The sequence below is a fragment of the Apis mellifera genome, linkage group LG16, assembly GCF_003254395.2.
Source record: "Apis mellifera strain DH4 linkage group LG16, Amel_HAv3.1, whole genome shotgun sequence".
In the NCBI taxonomy this organism is placed as follows: Eukaryota; Metazoa; Arthropoda; class Insecta; order Hymenoptera; family Apidae; genus Apis; species Apis mellifera.
The window spans coordinates 7,124,241-7,144,320 of NC_037653.1; the positions used below are offsets into that span (position 1 = coordinate 7,124,241).

Below are 20,080 nucleotides of genomic sequence, written 5' to 3' on the forward strand. Positions count from 1 at the left end.
TAGTAGGTTTTATATCGTAAGATATTGTATGGAATTTCTCGATAATTTAACATTTTCTTTCTTTTTCTCGTGGATTAAGAATAAGGTCGATTTTATCGTAAATTAAATTTATTTAATTTTCTATTATTTGTTTATAAGAGAAAAAAATTTTTAAATTACTTCGTTATACAAAATGATATGAAAATTGAATGTCGATCATCGATATTTTCGAATAGAAATGAAGATATTTCATAAACTTCCATTATAAATATTATTATTATTCATTCATTCATTCATTAACGCGCGCGCACATACATGTGTATTAATTCATTAATTTCTAATATCTGAAATCTATCATATCATCTTTCAATATTATCTCCAATTATCCTGTTTTATACGATAAGATGCTAAATATGATATAAATATAATAAAAATATTACTTTAAATTGTTGCTCGATATATAAATGCTCAATTTCAATATTCGGGATGCTCAATCTCTTTTAAACCATTCGTTAATTTAAAATGATACGCATTTAAAAAAACGCATAAAATATTTTTATTTCGTTTCTATGTATCGTTTCTATCTGATCTCTTGTAATTTTAGGAACCATTTCTGTTTTATTTATTTATTTTTTTTTTATTAATCAAATCTTGACTAATATATCATCATATGTATGTATATATAACAAATATACAAAATTATAAATATTCTTCAATACTTTTGATAAATGATTCACATTAGTTAACATCGATTACTATACACCGTTTAATATAAAATTCAAATAATATATGAGGAAAAAATATATAAAATCATAGCAAAATATTTAATATTTTAATGCATTACGAAAAATAAAGTAAATGATATATACAACAATTAAACTTTCTAAACTTTTAATATAATATATATATCGATTCATCTTTAATTTTATAGAATACAATAATACTTTTGCATGGAAAAATAATACAATTACAAATAATACAATTATACACGAAACTATTATATCAAGTTTTAAGCTAAATGAAAAATGGTAATAAGGAGACCGGAGGAAATGTATATAAAACTTTCGCCCATATAATTTCTCACTTAAGAGGTTAATTGTGTTAAACAACTAAGTAACAGATTCATTTGCTTTACATCTTAACTTCGACCAATGCATGCAACATGTGTGAATTTTCTTGTACATATGCGAAACACATCACGATATCAAAGTAACGAAATCGGTGATCTCTGAAATGCTTAAGTAAATAAACGATGTATGTACAAATTGGACGTTGAACGGGGACAAATTTCCCGTTTGTTATAAGCAACTTAAGATTAAAATAAAAATAAGAGAAAAAAAGAAGAAAATAAAGTGAAAGGGGAAAAAACCTTACCCTGCATTTTCAGCGGCAGCAATGGACATGTGCCTCCTCTCATCGAGGATGGCTGTTGTGTCAAACTGCCGGGAGAAATCCGTGGTAATGAGTTAAGAGTCACAGTCGAGTGTTCTCTTTCTACGCGATATGCCACTATCACCACTAACCTGTTTTCTTCACCATACCTTTACAACCAATAATATGGATATCAAATAATAAAGATATCACCACTGCGAATCAATAAACGTCACCCACTATTATCACCAACTTAACACTTTTCCAATGCGACAAATTTTCGAAATCTTTCCTTTCTTCCGTTCAACGCGAAAACTTTGCTTCTTTTTTTTCTTTTCTTTTCTTTTTACGTCAAATTCCAAACTATGATCAAAATCAAGTACATAACGGGAGTTTACAAAATGACGAATGGAAAAAATAATAATTCATTTCACTCTAAATTATTTCTTGTTTCGTCACCCGTTTGAATCTATGCGAAATAAGAAAAAAATCAAATCAAAACGAATAGGTTTTTTTTTCTCGACCGACACTCACTGATCGAACACGCGTTCTTAATTGCATCGTTCAATCGTATGCTTCTTTATTTACCGACATTCGGGATGTTCTTTACAATAGACACTGTTCACGTCACCAACGTAAAATCACTCGCGAAAAAAATCAAGATTAAGTACACATTTTTCTTCTTTGATCTTCTTTCTGCACTTTATATAACTCTATTTATCGACCGAGCACCGTCACTGTCGTCGTTTCCTTTTCGCCCTCGAACATCAGATTCACTTTTCGACACGCCACTTTCTCACTTATTCACGTACATATAGACAGATTTGTTAACCGTATGCGTAATCTACTGGCGAAAAATAGAAATCCTAGATATTTTATTTTTTTAACTTGTCGTTGCTACTATTCAGGAACGATCTCAGGTTTTCTGTTTATCCTCCAAATCTGGAATCGCTTATAAATATTCAATGACAGGCAATTCTCACCAAGATACTAAGCAGAGGACATCTCAATTGCCAATTATCTGATGGTTATTATATTTTTTGGGAATCGTCTTGCTGGAATTTTGAGTTTTCCACAATTTTTTTCATCCTTCTAGAAGTTTGTTACAGTTCTTCGTAATCTTGCCGATCCTGTTAAAGAAGAAAAATAATCGTTAAACAAAAGATCGAATGAACAACCGATTTGTTAGAAATGATAAACGTACGAATAAGTGAAAATTGTTATTGAAATATAGGAAAAGAAAATGAGGAGACTTTTGATGCGATATTTTATCCAAGATTCTTTGCATCGAGTAAGTAGTACAAGCAAAGCGGAAAGTGAAACCGATGCAATAAAACATAAATATAATACTTGTGAAACTTTAACGCTGTAACACTTTAATAAACTACTTATTCGTCATTATTATACAATAATTTTTTTTTATATAGTTATAAATTCTCAAAATATTATAATTATATAAAAAAAAAAATAATAAAAATTTTTCAATTATCATTTAACATATGTGTGAATAGGTACAAAATTCTAATATTAATTTTTTTACATCTACAATTATTCTTATTATCGACTTATTATTATATCAATTAATAAATCAAATAATAAACACATTTAATTTATATAAATTTTAATTAGATTATTTTTTTAAGACGAAGAATGTTTATTACTGTATCATATTCTCACGCATCACATGGCGTCGTACTTGACGACGCACTACTAATACAATGGTCTGCATATGCGCATGTCCACACCCCATTCTGCTTCCGAACATATGTAGACCGAGGCACGTTTAGGAAAAGTTGATCGATATTGTCGTCGACGCTTACGTTCTCTATTTCATATTCCACGGACACTACTTTCCCATCAAATTTCAAAATTCATTAACCAATTCTTTGATATCAAAGATAAACGCGAGAAAATGTTTTCGCTTAAGTTAAAATTATCCATCTAACCAATCTAATCAATCTTCTTGCTGTTCAAATAAAAAAAAATGCCAATATAGACTGAGATGAAATCTTTTTGACTATAATTTAATTATTTATATCTTTTAGAATCATTATTTTTTCAATATTTTTTATTTATCAATTTAATATTAATGACATATAAAAATTTTATATAAGTTATATTAATCGCAAATTAAAGAAGTTAATCATTTGAAATTTATAATAATGTTCGTCATTGCGTCAAATTTGCGTCAAATTGTATTAATTCTTTAATAGCGATTAATTATTGTTAATAATATTTTGAAAATCAAATTTATAAAAAAAAAATAATTAAATAATGATAAAAAGTACAAAATGGAAGATAAATTTGAAAATTGAAGAATTGGAAAAGCAAATACTTCGTCCTAATTTACAATTACACTTATCGATATTAGTTCTTAATATCACAAAGAAGAGATGTTTCATCTCGTTTCGAATAAAAAGTTTTTCGCAAAATACAACCGAAAGCGCGAGGAAATAAGTAAATACCTATGTGCGCGCCAGGCACGGCGCGTACAGCGAAGCGCGACGAACTTGACTCTCAAAGCAGTGGACCGTCCGACAAGTTAATAAAAACGGAACGTAGAGATCCCACTTTCTTATTATCGCACAAACAAGGTACAACACCCGCAATCATGTACACACTTTTATACTCACATGTGATAATAACTCACATAAGAAAAAAAAAAAAGAAAAAAAAAAAAGAAAAAAAAAATATCCCAATGATAACGCACAAAAATTATATTACACTCACTGACCGGTTCGACTGGAATAAAACTTGTTTGTTCATCCAAGTTCGTTCTACTTCAAACTTCTTCGTTTGCTTCTTCACTCATTTCATTTCATTTTATCGATCAGATAAGATGAAGCGCGTACAGATTAATTTTTTCTTTTGTTTTTTGTTTATCGTTTTTGAAGAAATTTTTATTCTGGGTTTGCCGAACGTTTTCTTCCACTTTGAAAGTTCACGCTGGTTGCGAGCGCAGTTTTCCGTAGAAAAACACAACGGGGCGCCACGAGATGTAGATACTTCTTTCTCACTTCTTCTTCTTCTTCTTTTTCTTTTTCTTCTTCTTTCTTCTTTATTCTATTTTATAGCCTTGTCTCACACGTGTCGAAAACGTGAAATCCTTTACCGAGATACAAAAACATATCGTTCGAGAAAAATCGATGGTCGAACATTGTAAATGAAAAAATGTCGATACTTTTACCATTTCAACTTTTTCTTCGCAATATTTGCGCATAATGTTTTATAAAGGTAAGACTTGTAGAACCTACATAGAATATGCAAATATGATTTGTCCTCCGTGTATATGTTTTATGCCTCACCCCTTTTTCTCTATTACCGTTCTCTTGCTACGCAACATATATATATACATATATATATATATATATACATATATACATACATATATATGTATACGCACATATATCTCTCTTTCTTTCTTATCTCTCTGTTTCCGTTTCTTCTCCTCTGTCTTTCACGATCTCGCTATTTCCTTTTCCTTCGTTCTGTATCAGTTTAGCCGTATGCACAGCTCTATACGTATTGTATGTAGTATATACGAGCGCGGCTACGTACACCATCCGTGTATACGAATACGAATGGCAGGCGCGCGCGCGCCTGTATTTGCGTTCGTGTGTGCACTTGATTAGCCTCGTGACGTCAGGGCACGATTACATCGCTCGCGATTGTCACTCAAATCGACAAGTAAAATTGCACAAGAATCCAGGCGGGAAAGGTGGTCGAAGACACGCGGACGAACCTCGGACCGCGAAACGACGGACGATCCGTCGCGCAACGGCTAAAGGCGGCAGCGAGCCTTCCCGCAAACCACCCGCGGTATTCGTGAAACGACTGACTCCATGCAACGATTGCAGTCATAGAGAAGACGGGAGGTGTTCCGTTAGATGGCACCACTGTTTATCGCAAGGGGGCTCCGGCGGCCGTATTGCGCTCCGTGTACCGCAACTCATCGAATACTGTCGAATTCTAACGATCACTCCCGATCCATTCCGAATACTTACGATTACGCACGAACGATTCAATATCAAGTGCACGACCCTCTCCGTTCTGATGAGCACATGGAATGATACGAATGATGATGCGTGCCATCAATTTTATTTGTACCCTTATTCCTTTATCGCTTCATAGAATGTTTATATTTCTTATTTCCCGATGCAATTCACCATTCGAAATTTTTATTATTATATTTTTATATTTAAACGTACAAAAAAAAAAAAGAAATTATCTTGTATTATACGATGTATGAAATAAACTTTTACTGATAATATAATACATATACGCATATATGTGTATATAACTACGTTTTTACATTATTATTCAAAAATATTCAGAAACTTGTTTATTTTTAACAGGAACTAATTTAATTATAGTTAATTATAAATAAAAAACAAACATTGACGATTTTTATTTTTTTTTCTTATGTATAATGGCAATATATCGTAATATATTATAATATGATAAAATTATTTATTAAAAATTAATATCCATTTAACATTATAATAGTTTTATTTTTTTTATTTTTGCAAATTATAAATCATTTTGTTAAATTCTATCAATAATCTATCATATTAATTCCAATAATGCGTCGTTTATTATCCATAGACATATCAGTAGATTAATTTTATATTTGAAAATAATATCAAATTTTTAAATATATAAATTATTTGAAATTATAATTTTTTTCTTGATTTTTTTTCTTGATTGATAAGTAGATAATATATATATATATATATATATATATATATTTATTATAATTCAAATTTTACATATTAAATTAATATAATCAATAATATAATATGTATATATATGAAATACAAAATAAAATTTTATGAAATTTTTATTTTTATTTTTATTAATTTTATTAAAAATTTACAATAATTAACAAAATATTTTTTCTTTTATTTTTAAATATTAAAAATATATCTCTAATATTCAAAATATTCAAATACTAAATATAAGCGAAAATGTACAGATCACTTTATTAGCATTAAAAATATATTTATATGTAGTATATGACTTAATTACTAATAAATTAGAAAAAAAAGTTATACAAAATATAATATTTAATATTTTTTAAAATCATATTTTATAGATTTATTAAAATATTTGAGTATCAAAATTTCATTTTATATCTATTTATCAAAAATTATTTTATTTTATCTTAAATATTCTTAAAATAATTCAATAAATAATACAATAAATAATTTCATAATTATACTACATTCTTCTTATATATTTGTTTTACTGAATACATATATCATAACACTCATATTATTTTTTAATATATAAAAATTAAAAATTTCAAATTATTTTTATTTATCATTTATTTATTTTTTTCTTTATTTATATATGTTAATAAAAATGGTAAAATATCAGGAAATTTTTCATTTACCAATTGTTCTATACTCTGCATATTGTTATTCAATAATGATAGATTAGTGCATGGTATTAATAATTTACAAACTGATGTTGAGCGTGCTATAAGTGCTTTATGTAAAGGGGTATAATCATCAGCATCTTTTAAATTAGGATTTGCATCATATTTTAACAAAAGTTCAACAATGTTATAGTGACCTTGCATAGCTGCTCTATGTAGAGCAGTGGCACGACCACAGCGTGTTTGTGCATTCACGGCTGCATCATTTTCTAATAACATATTACAAATTTTATAATGTCCATTTCTAGCTGCATAATGTAATGCGGTATATCCAGCTGAATCTTCTATATTAGCAGAAACACCTTTCTTTAATAATGTCTTTACACGATCCAAATCATTATATTGTGCTAAAAGTTACATAACTATTAGTAAAAAATAAAATCTTGAATATTTAAAATAATGTATTTAAAATTGAATAAATTTAATTATTTACCAGCATACCATATACCACGTTCAAACTCCATTTCCATTAGAGATTGATGAACACTGACATTAGTACTGCAGCATTTATTATGATCATTATAACTATGATTGTGCTCCATGTTTAATGTAGACTTAGTATCTGAGTGATTTACCTATCGTTCCATTCCAAAAAAAAATAAATAAATAAATAAATAAATAAAAATTGCACTTAAAATCTTTTTACTAAACAAGTTTAAGTATTAAATCATTATAGATGAAAAATAATTTTTCATAAATTATTATAAATAATAATGAAAATATATATGTAAAAAAGCATTTTTAGATTATATTAATCATATATTTTTTAACAAATTTTCATTTACAATATGCAAAAAAATTTATTTCATTTACATATATTTTATATATATATATATATATATATATATATATATATATATATATAGTGAATATATCGAATTCATATATGAAAATAAGATTGGTATATAAAATTGACTTTTATGTAACATATCGTGTTTCAATTATTTTATAATAAATAGAATATATCGATTAATTAGTATATAATTTCTTTTCATTTTGAAGCGTGATGCTGTGCTAACATATATTGAATACGATACAAATTCTATCGCACATTATATAATAATCTTAGTTTTGATTCCATTACATATTATATATTATAAATAATATTTTGAATATAGACAAAAAATAACAATTTTTTTTAGAATTAAAATGCATATTACATATCATGGAATTTAATATATCAAATGCATCAAATTTCTTTATTAAAAGAAAAATTCTGAATTTTAATATATTATTTAAAAGGTTGTTAATAATTTCTCCACAAATTAAAAATAATGAATAAAATTAAGTATATTTTTTTTTATCATTTCTATATTCTATTATATAATTTTATATGCTTGTTTAATGATCGTTTTCTATGCATTTTTAAATTAATATATAAAATAATTAACTATGAAAAAAAAAATTAATTTAATCGGAAATATATAGAAACTGGAATCTATATCTTATACAGTCTTATTAATATCATTATTATTAATATTATTATTATTATTATTATTATTATATATTAATTCATATATAAAAATGAACTGAAGACTTTTTATTTAAAATTCATTTGAAAATTGCAAAAATTAAATGCATTTAATATACATTTCGATGTATGATTGTTTTAATCTATTATACGAATACTTTTTACGAATATAATATGTGAAAAGTATTGCCAAAATTTTTCATGAAAAATTACTAATACAAATATATCTCATAAAAAGTACATATCTCGAGAGCAAGTTAAAAAATGTTGATAAAAATTTGATAATAAAAATGAACTTCATATACTATGTGTTTTACATGTATAAATTTTTCGTATATAAATAAATAATATAAATACTTTTTTTTCAATTTGCATGCATATTAGCAAGCTTACTCGCATTTGTCTTGTATATAAGTAGTACTTTTCTCTTATAAATATAATCCTGAGAATATAAATTGTTGACTTTACAATTCCCTTTGCAATGTCCAAAGTATTTCGGCCTCCCCCGTGCTACAAATAACTCGATATCCTAATTCTGCCAAGGCATTAATGATGGAAAAAGGTGGTCCTGTAATAAATTTTATTGCTCAAATTAAAAAAGAAATATCGTATTAATAAAACATATTAATATTGAATTTTGATAAAAATATTTGAATATAATATCTTAAAAAAATATTATTGCTATTTTATTATGAATTTAATAATATATAATATTCTTATAATAAATTTCTATATTTTATTGTTAAAAATTTAAAAATAATTTTAAATGATAAAAATATAATAAATATTATCAAGAAAAATATTATTAATCATAAATTTATTTCTATTAACATATTATCACTATTTTTATTATTAATTTCCTGATAAAATATATTATTTAAAGATTGCAATTGTATCTATTTGTTTTAGAGATATTTTTTAACATTTTTTATAATACTTTTATAAATTATATTACAACAATATTTCAAGAAATTGATTAGTTAAATATTTAAAAAATTATAATTATTCCAAGAAAAAAATATAAAAAGTAGACAATGGTAACCTTTAATCATAACACCGTTGACCACATCTGATCCAGAATTCGGAAAACGCTTGGAAAGAGCCAAAATTTCATCCGAATTTAAACCAAAGACAACACAATCATTCGCAAATGGAGATGCTTTTACACCAACATAATAGTAATTTTCATCATTTATTACATTGGCTAATTTTCCGATCATTGCATTTCCTGATTGCGACATTGTTCAGCTAAAAGGGGTTGCTAGACTTCGTTGTCTTTTACTGTTAAAAGAAAAATATTGCTTCTAAAATGCTGTTGGAAAAAATACAAAAATATTTTGTATCTTTTTTATTTTCTCTTGTAAAGAAAAAATTCGATTAGTATTATGTTTCAGATTAAATAGAGAAAAAATATTTCTTCTTAAATTGATAAAATGATATTATATACAATAATAATAACTATATATAATTTCCTAAATAAAAATCGAATATTTCTATATTAACAAAAAATAAACGTATAATTATGTATATAAAAAAAGTAAAATTTATATAATATAATTTAATTTCATAAATTTATGATTTAATTTTTTATATAGCAGAGGAAAAGATAAGTTATTACATATATGTTAATTACATATATGTTAATTAAAATAATATATTCTAATAATATAATTATAATAACATATATTTCTAATATATTATTTAAAAATATTGTATAATAAAATACATTATAATGATTTTATTTTAATTTAAAAAAAAAATCATGTTTCATCTTAAATTAATAAATTGATAATAATATTTTATATTTTCTTCATTATAATTTATATAATGAAGAAAATAAAAATATAATCATATGCATAAAAATGTAATTATATATATATATATATATATATATATATATCCATTCAACAGATAAAATTTGTTATAAAATTAAAATACAAATGAAATTATTTTTATTTCTATTTTATTTAGTCAATTATCTTATCTGTTTTTCTTTAAATTGCATCATACAAGTTTCATGGAATGCAACAAATTTCAGATTAAACTATTAACTTTTAAACTAAGCAACTTTTTTTAGTATCATTATTTTCAATTATATTATCTTGATTAGTCTAATTCCATTTATTATTTTGCATAATTAAAAATGCATATTTTGTTATATTACTGTTTTATATTTATAAGTATAATATATATATATATATATAATATAATAATAATTTTTTATAATTCTAATTATCTTTTAACTCTGTAACTATATGTAATATTCTGAACAATTGAATAATTTTTGTTTTTCTCTATTGTTTACAATTATCTATTGTGTATTTTATATTATTAAAATTATTAGATTTATATTTCTATATGTCATCTATGTAAAAAAAACATCTAATATTTTCTAAATACTTTGGACATTTCTCTTATATATTATAATATATTATAATATATTATATTATATATATATATATATATATGGTATTTTGAACGTATGATTACAAAATTTATAAAGTAATTACTTGAGTAATTACTTTTATTATATAAATTTAATTATTTAAATATAGTTTGTTATATATCAGCTATACTTTTTTTTAATTTTATATGTTTTATTTATTATATATATTTTATAAAATTTATAGTTTTAAAAATAGTAAATTCATTTAATAATAATAAAATAAAAATTTATTTATATAATATTATTTATAAATAATTATATAGATACAGAATCAAAACTAATATTTAACTTACATAAAAAAATAAACGTACTTAAAAATTAAAAGATATTATTACAATATAATTAAATATTATAATCAAAAATATATAATTAGCACAGCATCAAATCAATCTTATGTATTAATTATTTTATTTAAAATTTGTCAAATTTACTGAAATAAATCGTGTATAATGCAACTTTTACGCTTACAATAAAAATCAATAAAAAATTTGTAATATCAGTGAAAATTATTAATATATATATATATTAGCTTATAACAACAGAAAATTTTAGGCGAATTGCACAAAATGCCAAACAATATACGTAACCGTTAAATAAAATATATATGATACAAAATCAATGATATTGAATTAAACGTCAATTATTACATACATAACCTCTTTAAAACTATATTTGTGATTATTGCCATTTTTATAAAAAAAATAATAAAATTGATGACGAATATTTTTCAATTATATAAATGATATTTTAATTTCGACAATGTATTGAAATATATTGAAATTGTATAAAATTTAATATAATAGAACAATTTCACAATCAACATTACACGAAATATTGTTATATAGTTATATCGAAATATAGTTATTTTAACAAAAATACAAAAAACAAATACAAAAAGCATTTTTAATAAATTGATAGATTAATGAATTATACATTTATTGTATATTTTGTAATACATTGAATTTGTATTTAATCATAGTGTATTCTTTTTAACAAAGAAGATTTAATTATTATTATTATTATTATTATTATTATTATTATTATTATTATTATTATTATTATTACATTATTACAGCTGCTACTACTACTACTACTATTACTACTATTACTACTACTAGTACTATTACTATTATTATTATTATATACAAAAAAAATTATAAAAAATATATTTTATTGTTGCTATTATTTTTATTGTCGTTATTACATTTTTATTGTTTATATATATATTTAATAACTTTCTTTCCTCTGATGTTTAAAGTAATTTATATACATTATTTTAATTAATATACATTATTTTAATTAAAATTTTATATTAAAATTAAAAATATTTTGGAAATTCATATTTCTTTTCAATTTTAAAATATTAAAGATATATATAATATAGTATATTCAATTTTTAATTAAATATGTAAACGTATCTAATCATGTTATTATTAATGAGAATAAAAGTATATATATAATTGTTGTAATATCATACCTGTTTTAATAACAGGTTCAGGTTCAGGTTCAGAAAAATCTTTTCTCATAGTCCACATATACTCATTATAATCTTGTTTAACACTAGTACTTGAAGATGCTACGACTTTGTAACCAAGAACTTCTAAAGCAGTTAATATTACACAAGGATGTTGTAAATACACTATTGTCGAATCATCACTATATCCTCCAGAAGCAAAACGACTCAGTTGTTCTATATCGGATGCTACAACACGTGAATAATATTATATATAGTTATAATAGTTTTTGATATAATTTCGTATATTTTTTATTGTTTCAATATTTTTTTTCCGGATTTTTATATAAATTAAAACAGAAAAACAGAAAACAAGAATTATATAAAAGTCGTAGATTCTAACGGATTTCAAATAAAAAGTAATAAAATCAATCTTATTTACAATCTATATGATAATTTTTATCATTTTATCATGATAATAGATGATGATAATTGATGAAAAAACGATAGTAGATATATAATATTTTACTCAAAGTCATTAATATCATTTTTACATTTATGAAAAATATCAATTTAAATAAAATGAAAAAAATCGATAAATTTAAAATTTTTAATTATAATCATGACAATTCTTATATATCGTGACAAATATTATAATATTATTTTTATATACAATTTCATAAATTATAAATATCGAAATATTTTTTTTATTCAAAGTTATTAATCCGAATAAAAAAAATAATATACATATATATACATATATATATATATATATATATAGTGTGTGTGTTTTTTTTAATACGAATTTTTTGTATATTAATATGATTAATATTAATTATTGCTAGAAAAATATTATTATTATTAGTACAATTTTATTTATTAATAACAATTATTTATTAATAACAAAATATTTATTTATTTATTATAAAAATATTATATATATATGATAAATATTACATTTTGAAAATTTTCTAGAAAAGAATTCAATATTTAATATATATTTATAATTTATCGTCTATTTTTATTATTATTTTATGTTTGTATGCGTGGGCGTGCAAACATAAGAAAAATATATATATGTATAAATATTTTATACATATGTGATGTATATGTAAATATATTCGCGTGCGCACACACACATATATATGCACACATGCACACACGCAACACAACACACACACATCCAATTTTGATATAGTTGCATATATTATGAAAATATATAAATAATAGAAAATAAATAATAAAAACTTCCAAAAACTTCTCTTTATGAAAAATATAAAATAGAAAATATAAGATATTAAAAATTTATTGTATATTTAGAAAATATCAATTATCAACATTAAATTTATTTTTAAAATTATTAACATATACATGAATGAAGTAATATATAGTAATATATTATATTTGAATATAATAAGTAATATAAGTTTTTGAATTTCAAAATAAAGAATTATACCTTTAAGACCTGATACTAAAACTCTCCATGGATATCGATGACCATATGATGCAAGATTACCACGTACCAAAATGTATGGCATCTGTAATATTATTCTAAAACAAATTTATTTAATAATTAAATTATATTTAAAACATAATTATTTGTAAACATATAATTTGAGTTATATAAATATATACATAAAAACTTAATTTTTGATAATAAAAACTAAAATTTAAATGTAAAAATACATTTTAAATACAAATATGATATATACAAATATTTAACAATATTTATTATCAAACTTTGTTAAAATTTTGATTTGACCTAACCTAACCTATTATTTAAATAATGTATTACATGTAAATAAAGAAAATAAATTATTGTTTAATAATTGATATATTAAATATTTTTAATATTTATGATATAAGTGATATATATTTATTAATTTTTTCAAAATTATTTTATTTTTATTAATAAATTAAAAATTTTTATTTTTTATTTTTATAAATAAGTATTCACTAACTTTTTATATTTAAATTATGTGTATTCACCTGTTAACAGAAACTTTTTGATTCACTAATACTATTCTTAACCAAAAATTTTCTTATATTTTATTAATGATAATCAAAAACAATAAAGTAAATTAAATTTTTATCGACACTGTCAAGACTTTTAAACTTATGAAAAACTTCACGAAGTTATGTTAAACATAAATTCCAACCTTTAAAGAATAAATACATAACACAACATTTGCATGTACAAGCGCATGCTAACTAAACTATGTTAGTATTAACATTCATTCCCTACTACTTAAATTTGAAAAATATTTGATTGATTTTTAATTCAATTATTTTTTAAAATAAAATCCTTCAATAATTTTTCAATTAATTATCATAAATAATTTTAATTTCTATTATTTAGAAATATATAATTTATGAAAAATGAAGAAAGATAAATTAAAATAAAGGTTATTACATAGGTTATTAGAAAGATTATTAATTAAATTACTTAAATTAAATTATATTTTAATTTTTATTTGCTTTATATAAAAGTGTATTAAAAATTCATAAATATATATATATTATAAATATATATTATAAATATTATATATATATATAATAAAAAATATTAAATATTTTCAATTATATTGCTATTCTGTATAAAAAGATTTAAATTATTTTTTTCTATTTAAATTATATAATAATAATATAATAAAGATATTTTATATATTTTTTAATATTTTTATGTATAAAATTTAATGACATATGAATATTATAATAAGATACGTATAACAATATTTTATATTATTAAACAAATTTTCAATTTTTCATACAAATATTTTATATAAATATTTTATTAAATAAGAATATATATTATAATTTCAGATATTTAAATATTAATTATAGAGTGTTACATTGTTTATTGTAATTGCAATTTTTAAATACTTATTAATTGATTAATAATAAATATTAATCAATTTTACAAATAAAATAGAAAAAAAAACCAATCAATATCTTCGTTTAAATAGAATTGAAATACGGTTGGTTCATATACTTGTAATGAATCATATGAATCGTATATCAATTGGTAATAATAATTTTTATATTTGATATATAAAAATATATGTAATTTAGCATAAATTTTGAGATATTTTTTTATAATATAACAAATAATTTGATTAATTATTTAATTTTGAAATATATTACAATTCGTATATACACTCAGAATTATTGCCATTATAATAAAATGATATCTATCTTTCTTTATCTTTCTATGGTCTAACAAAATTATAGATTCGAAAATATTATACTTACAACTGGAAAAATTATTTTCATTTATATTTTTAAAACGTATAATTGTATTATTAAAATTAAATTTGTATAACGCATTAGTATAGATTAATAAAAAGAATAATTAAAAAGTAGTGACAGGTGGTTTGACATTTATTCGCCGCCATCGTTATTAGCGACAGTGATCTGCCATATTGCGCGTGATATAAAGAATTGCAATACATTTACATTATTACAATTATTATTTGTATTTTTAATACAAGTACTTATTGTTTATGTAGTAATAATATTTTAACAAAATCTTTATAATACAATTTGTGGGAAAACATTCCACAGTAGTATACTGCAAAACGGTGAGTAGACAACGATGCATTGTTGACATCAGAAACTTTTTTGTAGCAAACAGTTGTCATCAAAGAAATTGCAATTTGATTGTTTGTATTTATAAATTTCAAAACTACTATTTATCATATTTTTTTATATAATAATTTATAACTTCTTCAATATTTTTAAATAATATTGTGATAATTGTAATTTAAACAATTATTATTTTATCATTAATATTTTATTGAAAAACATTTGAATAAGCATATCTTTACATAGTATTATTATATTTTTATAACCATAGTATATTATTATTTTAATTTCTACAAAATAATATTCTAATAAAATGATTAATATTAATGTGATATCATTTAATATATATAATTTTTCTATGAACTTATTCATTATTAACAAAATAATCATTCAATTTATTAATAATCATAATAAAATTTTATTTATTATTTTAATATTTATGAAAAATTTGTTTGAAACATTGATATTACATTTATCAATTATGTTATAATGATTATGTATAATGATATACTTACAATTATTATTTTTATGTAAATTTATTTTTATGTATAATGAAAATATTTTTTATAATTTTTTTCATTGTATTATTGTCACTTATGGATTCTTTTTTGTTATGTATTTTTAATATATCATATGCTTAATAAATTTTATTTTAAATTATACAATGTTTAGTGTTCTATAATATATCTATGTTTTGGATATTATATTAATATGAAAATTAAAAAAATTGCATATAATATTGATTTTGATATATAAACTTATATTATATTAATTTATATATTTTGCAAGAATTTAAAGATTTATAAATTATGTATTTACAGATAAAACATGTCAACAGGACCATATAATTATTCTTATATCTTCAAATACATTATTATAGGAGATATGGGAGTAGGAAAATCATGCTTACTTCATCAGTTTACAGAAAAAAAATGTAAGTTATTAGTGTTATAATTGAAAAAAATGAATAGAATAAAGATGTTATAATTAAAGGTTAAAAGTATATTATTTTTATAATATCAGAAATATATTTATATTTTATAAATATATTTATATTTATATTATTATAGATGAATAAAATATTTAAAAATAATAAAATATAATTCTTATAATCTTTATAAATAATACAAATTTATATTTCATATAAATTATTAAATATCTTTTAAAATAACATAGAAAATATTTTCTATATTATAGTTATGGCAGATTGCCCACATACTATTGGTGTTGAGTTTGGAACAAGAATTATTGAAGTTGCAGGGCAAAAAATAAAATTACAAATATGGGATACTGCTGGTCAAGAACGTTTTAGAGCAGTTACTAGGTCTATATGCTCTTATAATTATTAAATTGTAATATTTTAAATAAAAAAGGCAATAACAAAATAGATATATATTTGTCTACATAATTATAGATCTATATATATATATATATATATATATACATATATACACATATATATTATAGATCTTATTACCGAGGTGCAGCTGGAGCATTAATGGTCTATGACATAACTCGTCGTTCAACTTATAATCATCTTAGCAGCTGGCTTACAGATACAAGGAATTTAACAAATCCAAGCACTGTATGCAAAATATGATATTTTACATAATGGTATTTACGTCTGTAAAGTGTAAACTACATTGATGCAGAACTGTTGAATGATGTATTTCTCATACTCTATAAATAATAGGTTTATACTATTTATATAAAAAAAAATTTTACATATTGTATTTACAGGTTATATTCTTAATCGGAAATAAAAGTGATTTAGAAGGTCAACGAGATGTTACTTATGAAGAAGCAAAACAATTTGCTGATGAAAATGGTCTTATGTTTGTAGAAGCTAGTGCAAAAACGTAAGCTTAAGTTATGCAATTAAAATATAGATCTATAATAAAATTATATAATTAGAAAAAATTATATTTCATGTTTTTTTTCTTAGAGGCCACAATGTTGAAGAGGCCTTTTTGGAAACAGCAAAAAAAATATTTCAAAGTATACAAGATGGCCGGTCAGTAAAAACTGATTTTAGTTGCAATATAATTTGATTAATACAATTTCAAATTTTTATTAAAAATTTTATTTTAATAATTTAATAATTTGTTTATAGTTTGGATTTAAATGCAGCTGAATCTGGAGTTCAACATAATCCAAGTCAACCAGGTCGTACTAATCTTCAAGGTGTATCTAATGAACAACAAGGTGGAAAAGATTCTTGCTCCTGTTAGGTTTATATTTGTTTGTATATAGAAATATGAATTCATCGGTACTATTGATGCATATATGATTTGTACTAAGTATAGTAAGCAAATAGTCTCCTGTCTTTATCCCTTTCATATGAGATCTATTCAAAAAGAGATATCAATTTTTTTTCTAGTTAGATTTGATTTACAGAAATGAAATACAGATATATGATTTAGTCTACATATGCATATAAATTGTACTGATAACAGTAATTCTGTATTAACATTGAAAATGATATTGATATTTCAATGTTAAAGCTTTTTTATGGTTATTGTAATTTGCATATATGCAAATATTATTGCATATGCTGTATACTTTATTGCATAAAAAAATTGAATATTAGGTATATATTGTACTCACAAATCTTACACATATATTGTACACATGTACATGTACATGATATAAAATATTTACTTAATCACAAAAGAATATGATAAATGTGAATGTGACGCAGCCAAATAAGATAAACATTTATCATTGTAAATTGAATTTGTGTAACAAGATTGAGCACGTTTGATCATGTTTGTTATATAATTTGCAATTTGAAAGTTATTGTATTATAATCTTAAGTGCAAAAGATTGTTAATATATCTGAATTTCTCAATAGCATCAGAGTTGTCATAAAGTCGCATAATGAAAAATAGAATTAATGTCAACTCTAGTGTTCCATAATTACAACTCCACTTTCATATCATACAAAACATATAAATTGCTAATTTAAACTTAAATATATAATTTTTATTTTCAGTTTGAAAAACATTTTAATTTTTAAGTATTTTGGAATGTTCTATGTTTCTAATTTGATAAAAAAAATATTTAATAATACAATACATTATTATAATTAATATATAATATAATTACATTATCATTGCTATTATTTCAAAGATTTTAAAAACTATTAGTCCTTCCTTTTAATAAGACATATTTTTCATGACATTACATTATATTTATCAACATTCTTACACAGCTAAAAATGTATTAATTTATATATTTGATATTATATGTTTAATCTTTATTCTCATTTCATGTTATATTAATTTTAAAAAATGGAAAAAAAAATTATTTAAAATTTTTTATTATTTTAATTGACAGCTATATTATGTTTAGTAGTAAATTTTTTTAAAATTACAATTTTACATATTATCTTTGATTGAGATAAACAACAAGAAATTTATTTAAAATAAAGCAGAACAATTTATTTAAGATAGAACATTATGTTATTTTTAATTTAATAAAATAGATTAAATTACTATTTACATTCTATTTAACATATTGTAAAATTATCTTATAGTTTATATTGATAAGAAATACAAAACATTATTTTAAATAAATTTGATCAAGATTTTTTAGACTCATTTAAAATAATTGTTATTTTATAATGTAAGTTTAAAACCTAATTTAAATTTCAATTACTCATCAATATATTTTTCATATCTTGTACATATAAATAATTAATAATAAAAATAAATATTTATATTATAGCTATATTAATATTATTGATTTTACTTAATATTGAGATAAAAATCATGTATGAAGAAATATATTATCATTATAATTTTTTTATAACTTTAAAAAAATAGAGATAATACAAATCATGTAAAAAATTGATAGCATATTTGGTTTAATTTTCTCTTAAATTTAATATGTCATACAATTATATATAGATATAATGTTATTTCACACAGATAAATATATATCTCATTATTTCATATTTTCGATTTTTAAGTTATTACAAATGATTTTAAAATATGAATTTAAAAAGATTTTATATTTCTTTATAATATATAATATATATAATATCTTTTTTCCTAATTATTAGATTCATTCTATTTTATTATTATTTTTTTGTATAATTGTTCTTAATAGAATTTTTTATTAGAATTTTATATTAATAAAAAAAATTTATATAATTTATATATTAATAAAAAATTTTTATATAATAAAAAAGTTTTCAAATTATTAAATTATGATTAATAAATTTAAAATATTTAATAATATTTTTCATAGATTAAATAATAACATATTTAATTTTACCGCCTAAATTCGTTATAAAAATAATTTAAAAATATAAAACGTAACAATTGAATT

General features: G+C 21.4%; 4 protein-coding genes across 10 annotated transcripts in view; 1 reads left to right on the forward strand and 3 right to left on the reverse strand.

Moving 5' to 3' along the window:
- Window positions 1–5,514, reverse strand: part of LOC410637 (nuclear receptor coactivator 3) — a 92,325-nt gene extending 86,811 nt beyond the window's left edge. The window contains exons 1-2 of one of the 2 annotated variants that reach the window (XM_016917003.2): window positions 4,085–5,514; window positions 1,354–2,480 (exon numbers count right to left, since the gene is read on the reverse strand). In XM_016917003.2, the coding sequence (XP_016772492.2) occupies window positions 1,354–1,382 (29 nt within the window). In that variant the 5' untranslated portion in view covers window positions 1,383–2,480; window positions 4,085–5,514. Of the gene's footprint in view, window positions 1–1,353; window positions 2,481–3,815 lie in introns of both variants that reach the window. The other variant, XM_026445882.1, reaches the window with a different exon arrangement.
- Window positions 5,515–6,661: 1,147 nt separating this feature from the next.
- On the reverse strand, window positions 6,662–11,377 carry LOC414036 (ankyrin repeat domain-containing protein 39). Of its 4 annotated transcripts, none has more exons than XM_026445756.1 (3): window positions 11,359–11,377; window positions 7,224–7,365; window positions 6,662–7,137 (listed from the first exon to the last, which is right to left on the reverse strand). In XM_026445756.1, the coding sequence occupies exons 2-3, from the start codon at window positions 7,330–7,332 to the stop codon at window positions 6,677–6,679; spliced, it is 570 nt and encodes a 189-aa protein (XP_026301541.1). In that variant the 5' UTR covers window positions 7,333–7,365; window positions 11,359–11,377; the 3' UTR covers window positions 6,662–6,676. The 4 variants fall into 4 exon arrangements, with proteins under 4 accessions (XP_026301541.1, XP_016772485.1, XP_016772483.1 ...); XM_016916996.2 differs by lacking the exon at window positions 11,359–11,377 and adding an exon at window positions 8,730–8,829; XM_016916994.2 differs by lacking the exon at window positions 11,359–11,377 and adding an exon at window positions 8,619–8,799.
- On the reverse strand, window positions 9,441–15,548 carry LOC113219301. 3 transcript variants are annotated; one of them, XM_026445759.1, is made up of 4 exons: window positions 14,150–14,341; window positions 13,617–13,711; window positions 12,185–12,409; window positions 9,441–9,573 (listed from the first exon to the last, which is right to left on the reverse strand). In XM_026445759.1, the coding sequence occupies exons 2-4, from the start codon at window positions 13,696–13,698 to the stop codon at window positions 9,566–9,568; spliced, it is 315 nt and encodes a 104-aa protein (XP_026301544.1). In that variant the 5' UTR covers window positions 13,699–13,711; window positions 14,150–14,341; the 3' UTR covers window positions 9,441–9,565. The 3 variants fall into 3 exon arrangements, with proteins under 3 accessions (XP_026301544.1, XP_026301543.1, XP_026301542.1); XM_026445758.1 differs by lacking the exon at window positions 14,150–14,341 and adding an exon at window positions 15,413–15,548 and having other exon boundaries at window positions 9,481–9,542; XM_026445757.1 differs by having other exon boundaries at window positions 9,481–9,542; window positions 14,122–14,313.
- LOC413614 (ras-related protein Rab-14) lies at window positions 15,381–18,667 on the forward strand. Its single transcript, XM_397056.7, has 7 exons — window positions 15,381–15,741; window positions 16,567–16,679; window positions 16,943–17,069; window positions 17,213–17,330; window positions 17,486–17,604; window positions 17,691–17,759; window positions 17,859–18,667. The coding sequence occupies exons 2-7, from the start codon at window positions 16,574–16,576 to the stop codon at window positions 17,974–17,976; spliced, it is 657 nt and encodes a 218-aa protein (XP_397056.2). The 5' UTR covers window positions 15,381–15,741; window positions 16,567–16,573; the 3' UTR covers window positions 17,977–18,667.
- Window positions 18,668–20,080: the final 1,413 nt, after the last annotated feature.

Coding starts and splice junctions, on each gene's coding strand:
- LOC414036 (XM_016916994.2), bottom strand. CDS start 8,660: ATGCGAGTAAGCTTGCTAATATGCATGCAAATTGAAAAAAAA. Junction 7,366..8,618: donor GCATGCAAATTGAAAAAAAA/GTATTTATATTA, acceptor ATGGAACGATAG/GTAAATCACTCAGATACTAA. Junction 7,138..7,223: donor ACGTGGTATATGGTATGCTG/GTAAATAATTAA, acceptor TGTAACTTTTAG/CACAATATAATGATTTGGAT.
- LOC113219301 (XM_026445758.1), bottom strand. CDS start 13,698: ATGCCATACATTTTGGTACGTGGTAATCTTGCATCATATGGTCATCGA. Junction 12,410..13,616: donor TTTAGTATCAGGTCTTAAAG/GTATAATTCTTT, acceptor CACGTGTTGTAG/CATCCGATATAGAACAACTG. Junction 9,543..12,184: donor TGAACCTGTTATTAAAACAG/GTATGATATTAC, acceptor TTCTTTTAACAG/TAAAAGACAACGAAGTCTAG.
- LOC413614 (XM_397056.7), top strand. CDS start 16,574: ATGTCAACAGGACCATATAATTATTCTTATATCTTCAAATACATTATT. Junction 17,605..17,690: donor GTAGAAGCTAGTGCAAAAAC/GTAAGCTTAAGT, acceptor TTTTTTTCTTAG/AGGCCACAATGTTGAAGAGG. Junction 17,760..17,858: donor CAAAGTATACAAGATGGCCG/GTCAGTAAAAAC, acceptor ATTTGTTTATAG/TTTGGATTTAAATGCAGCTG.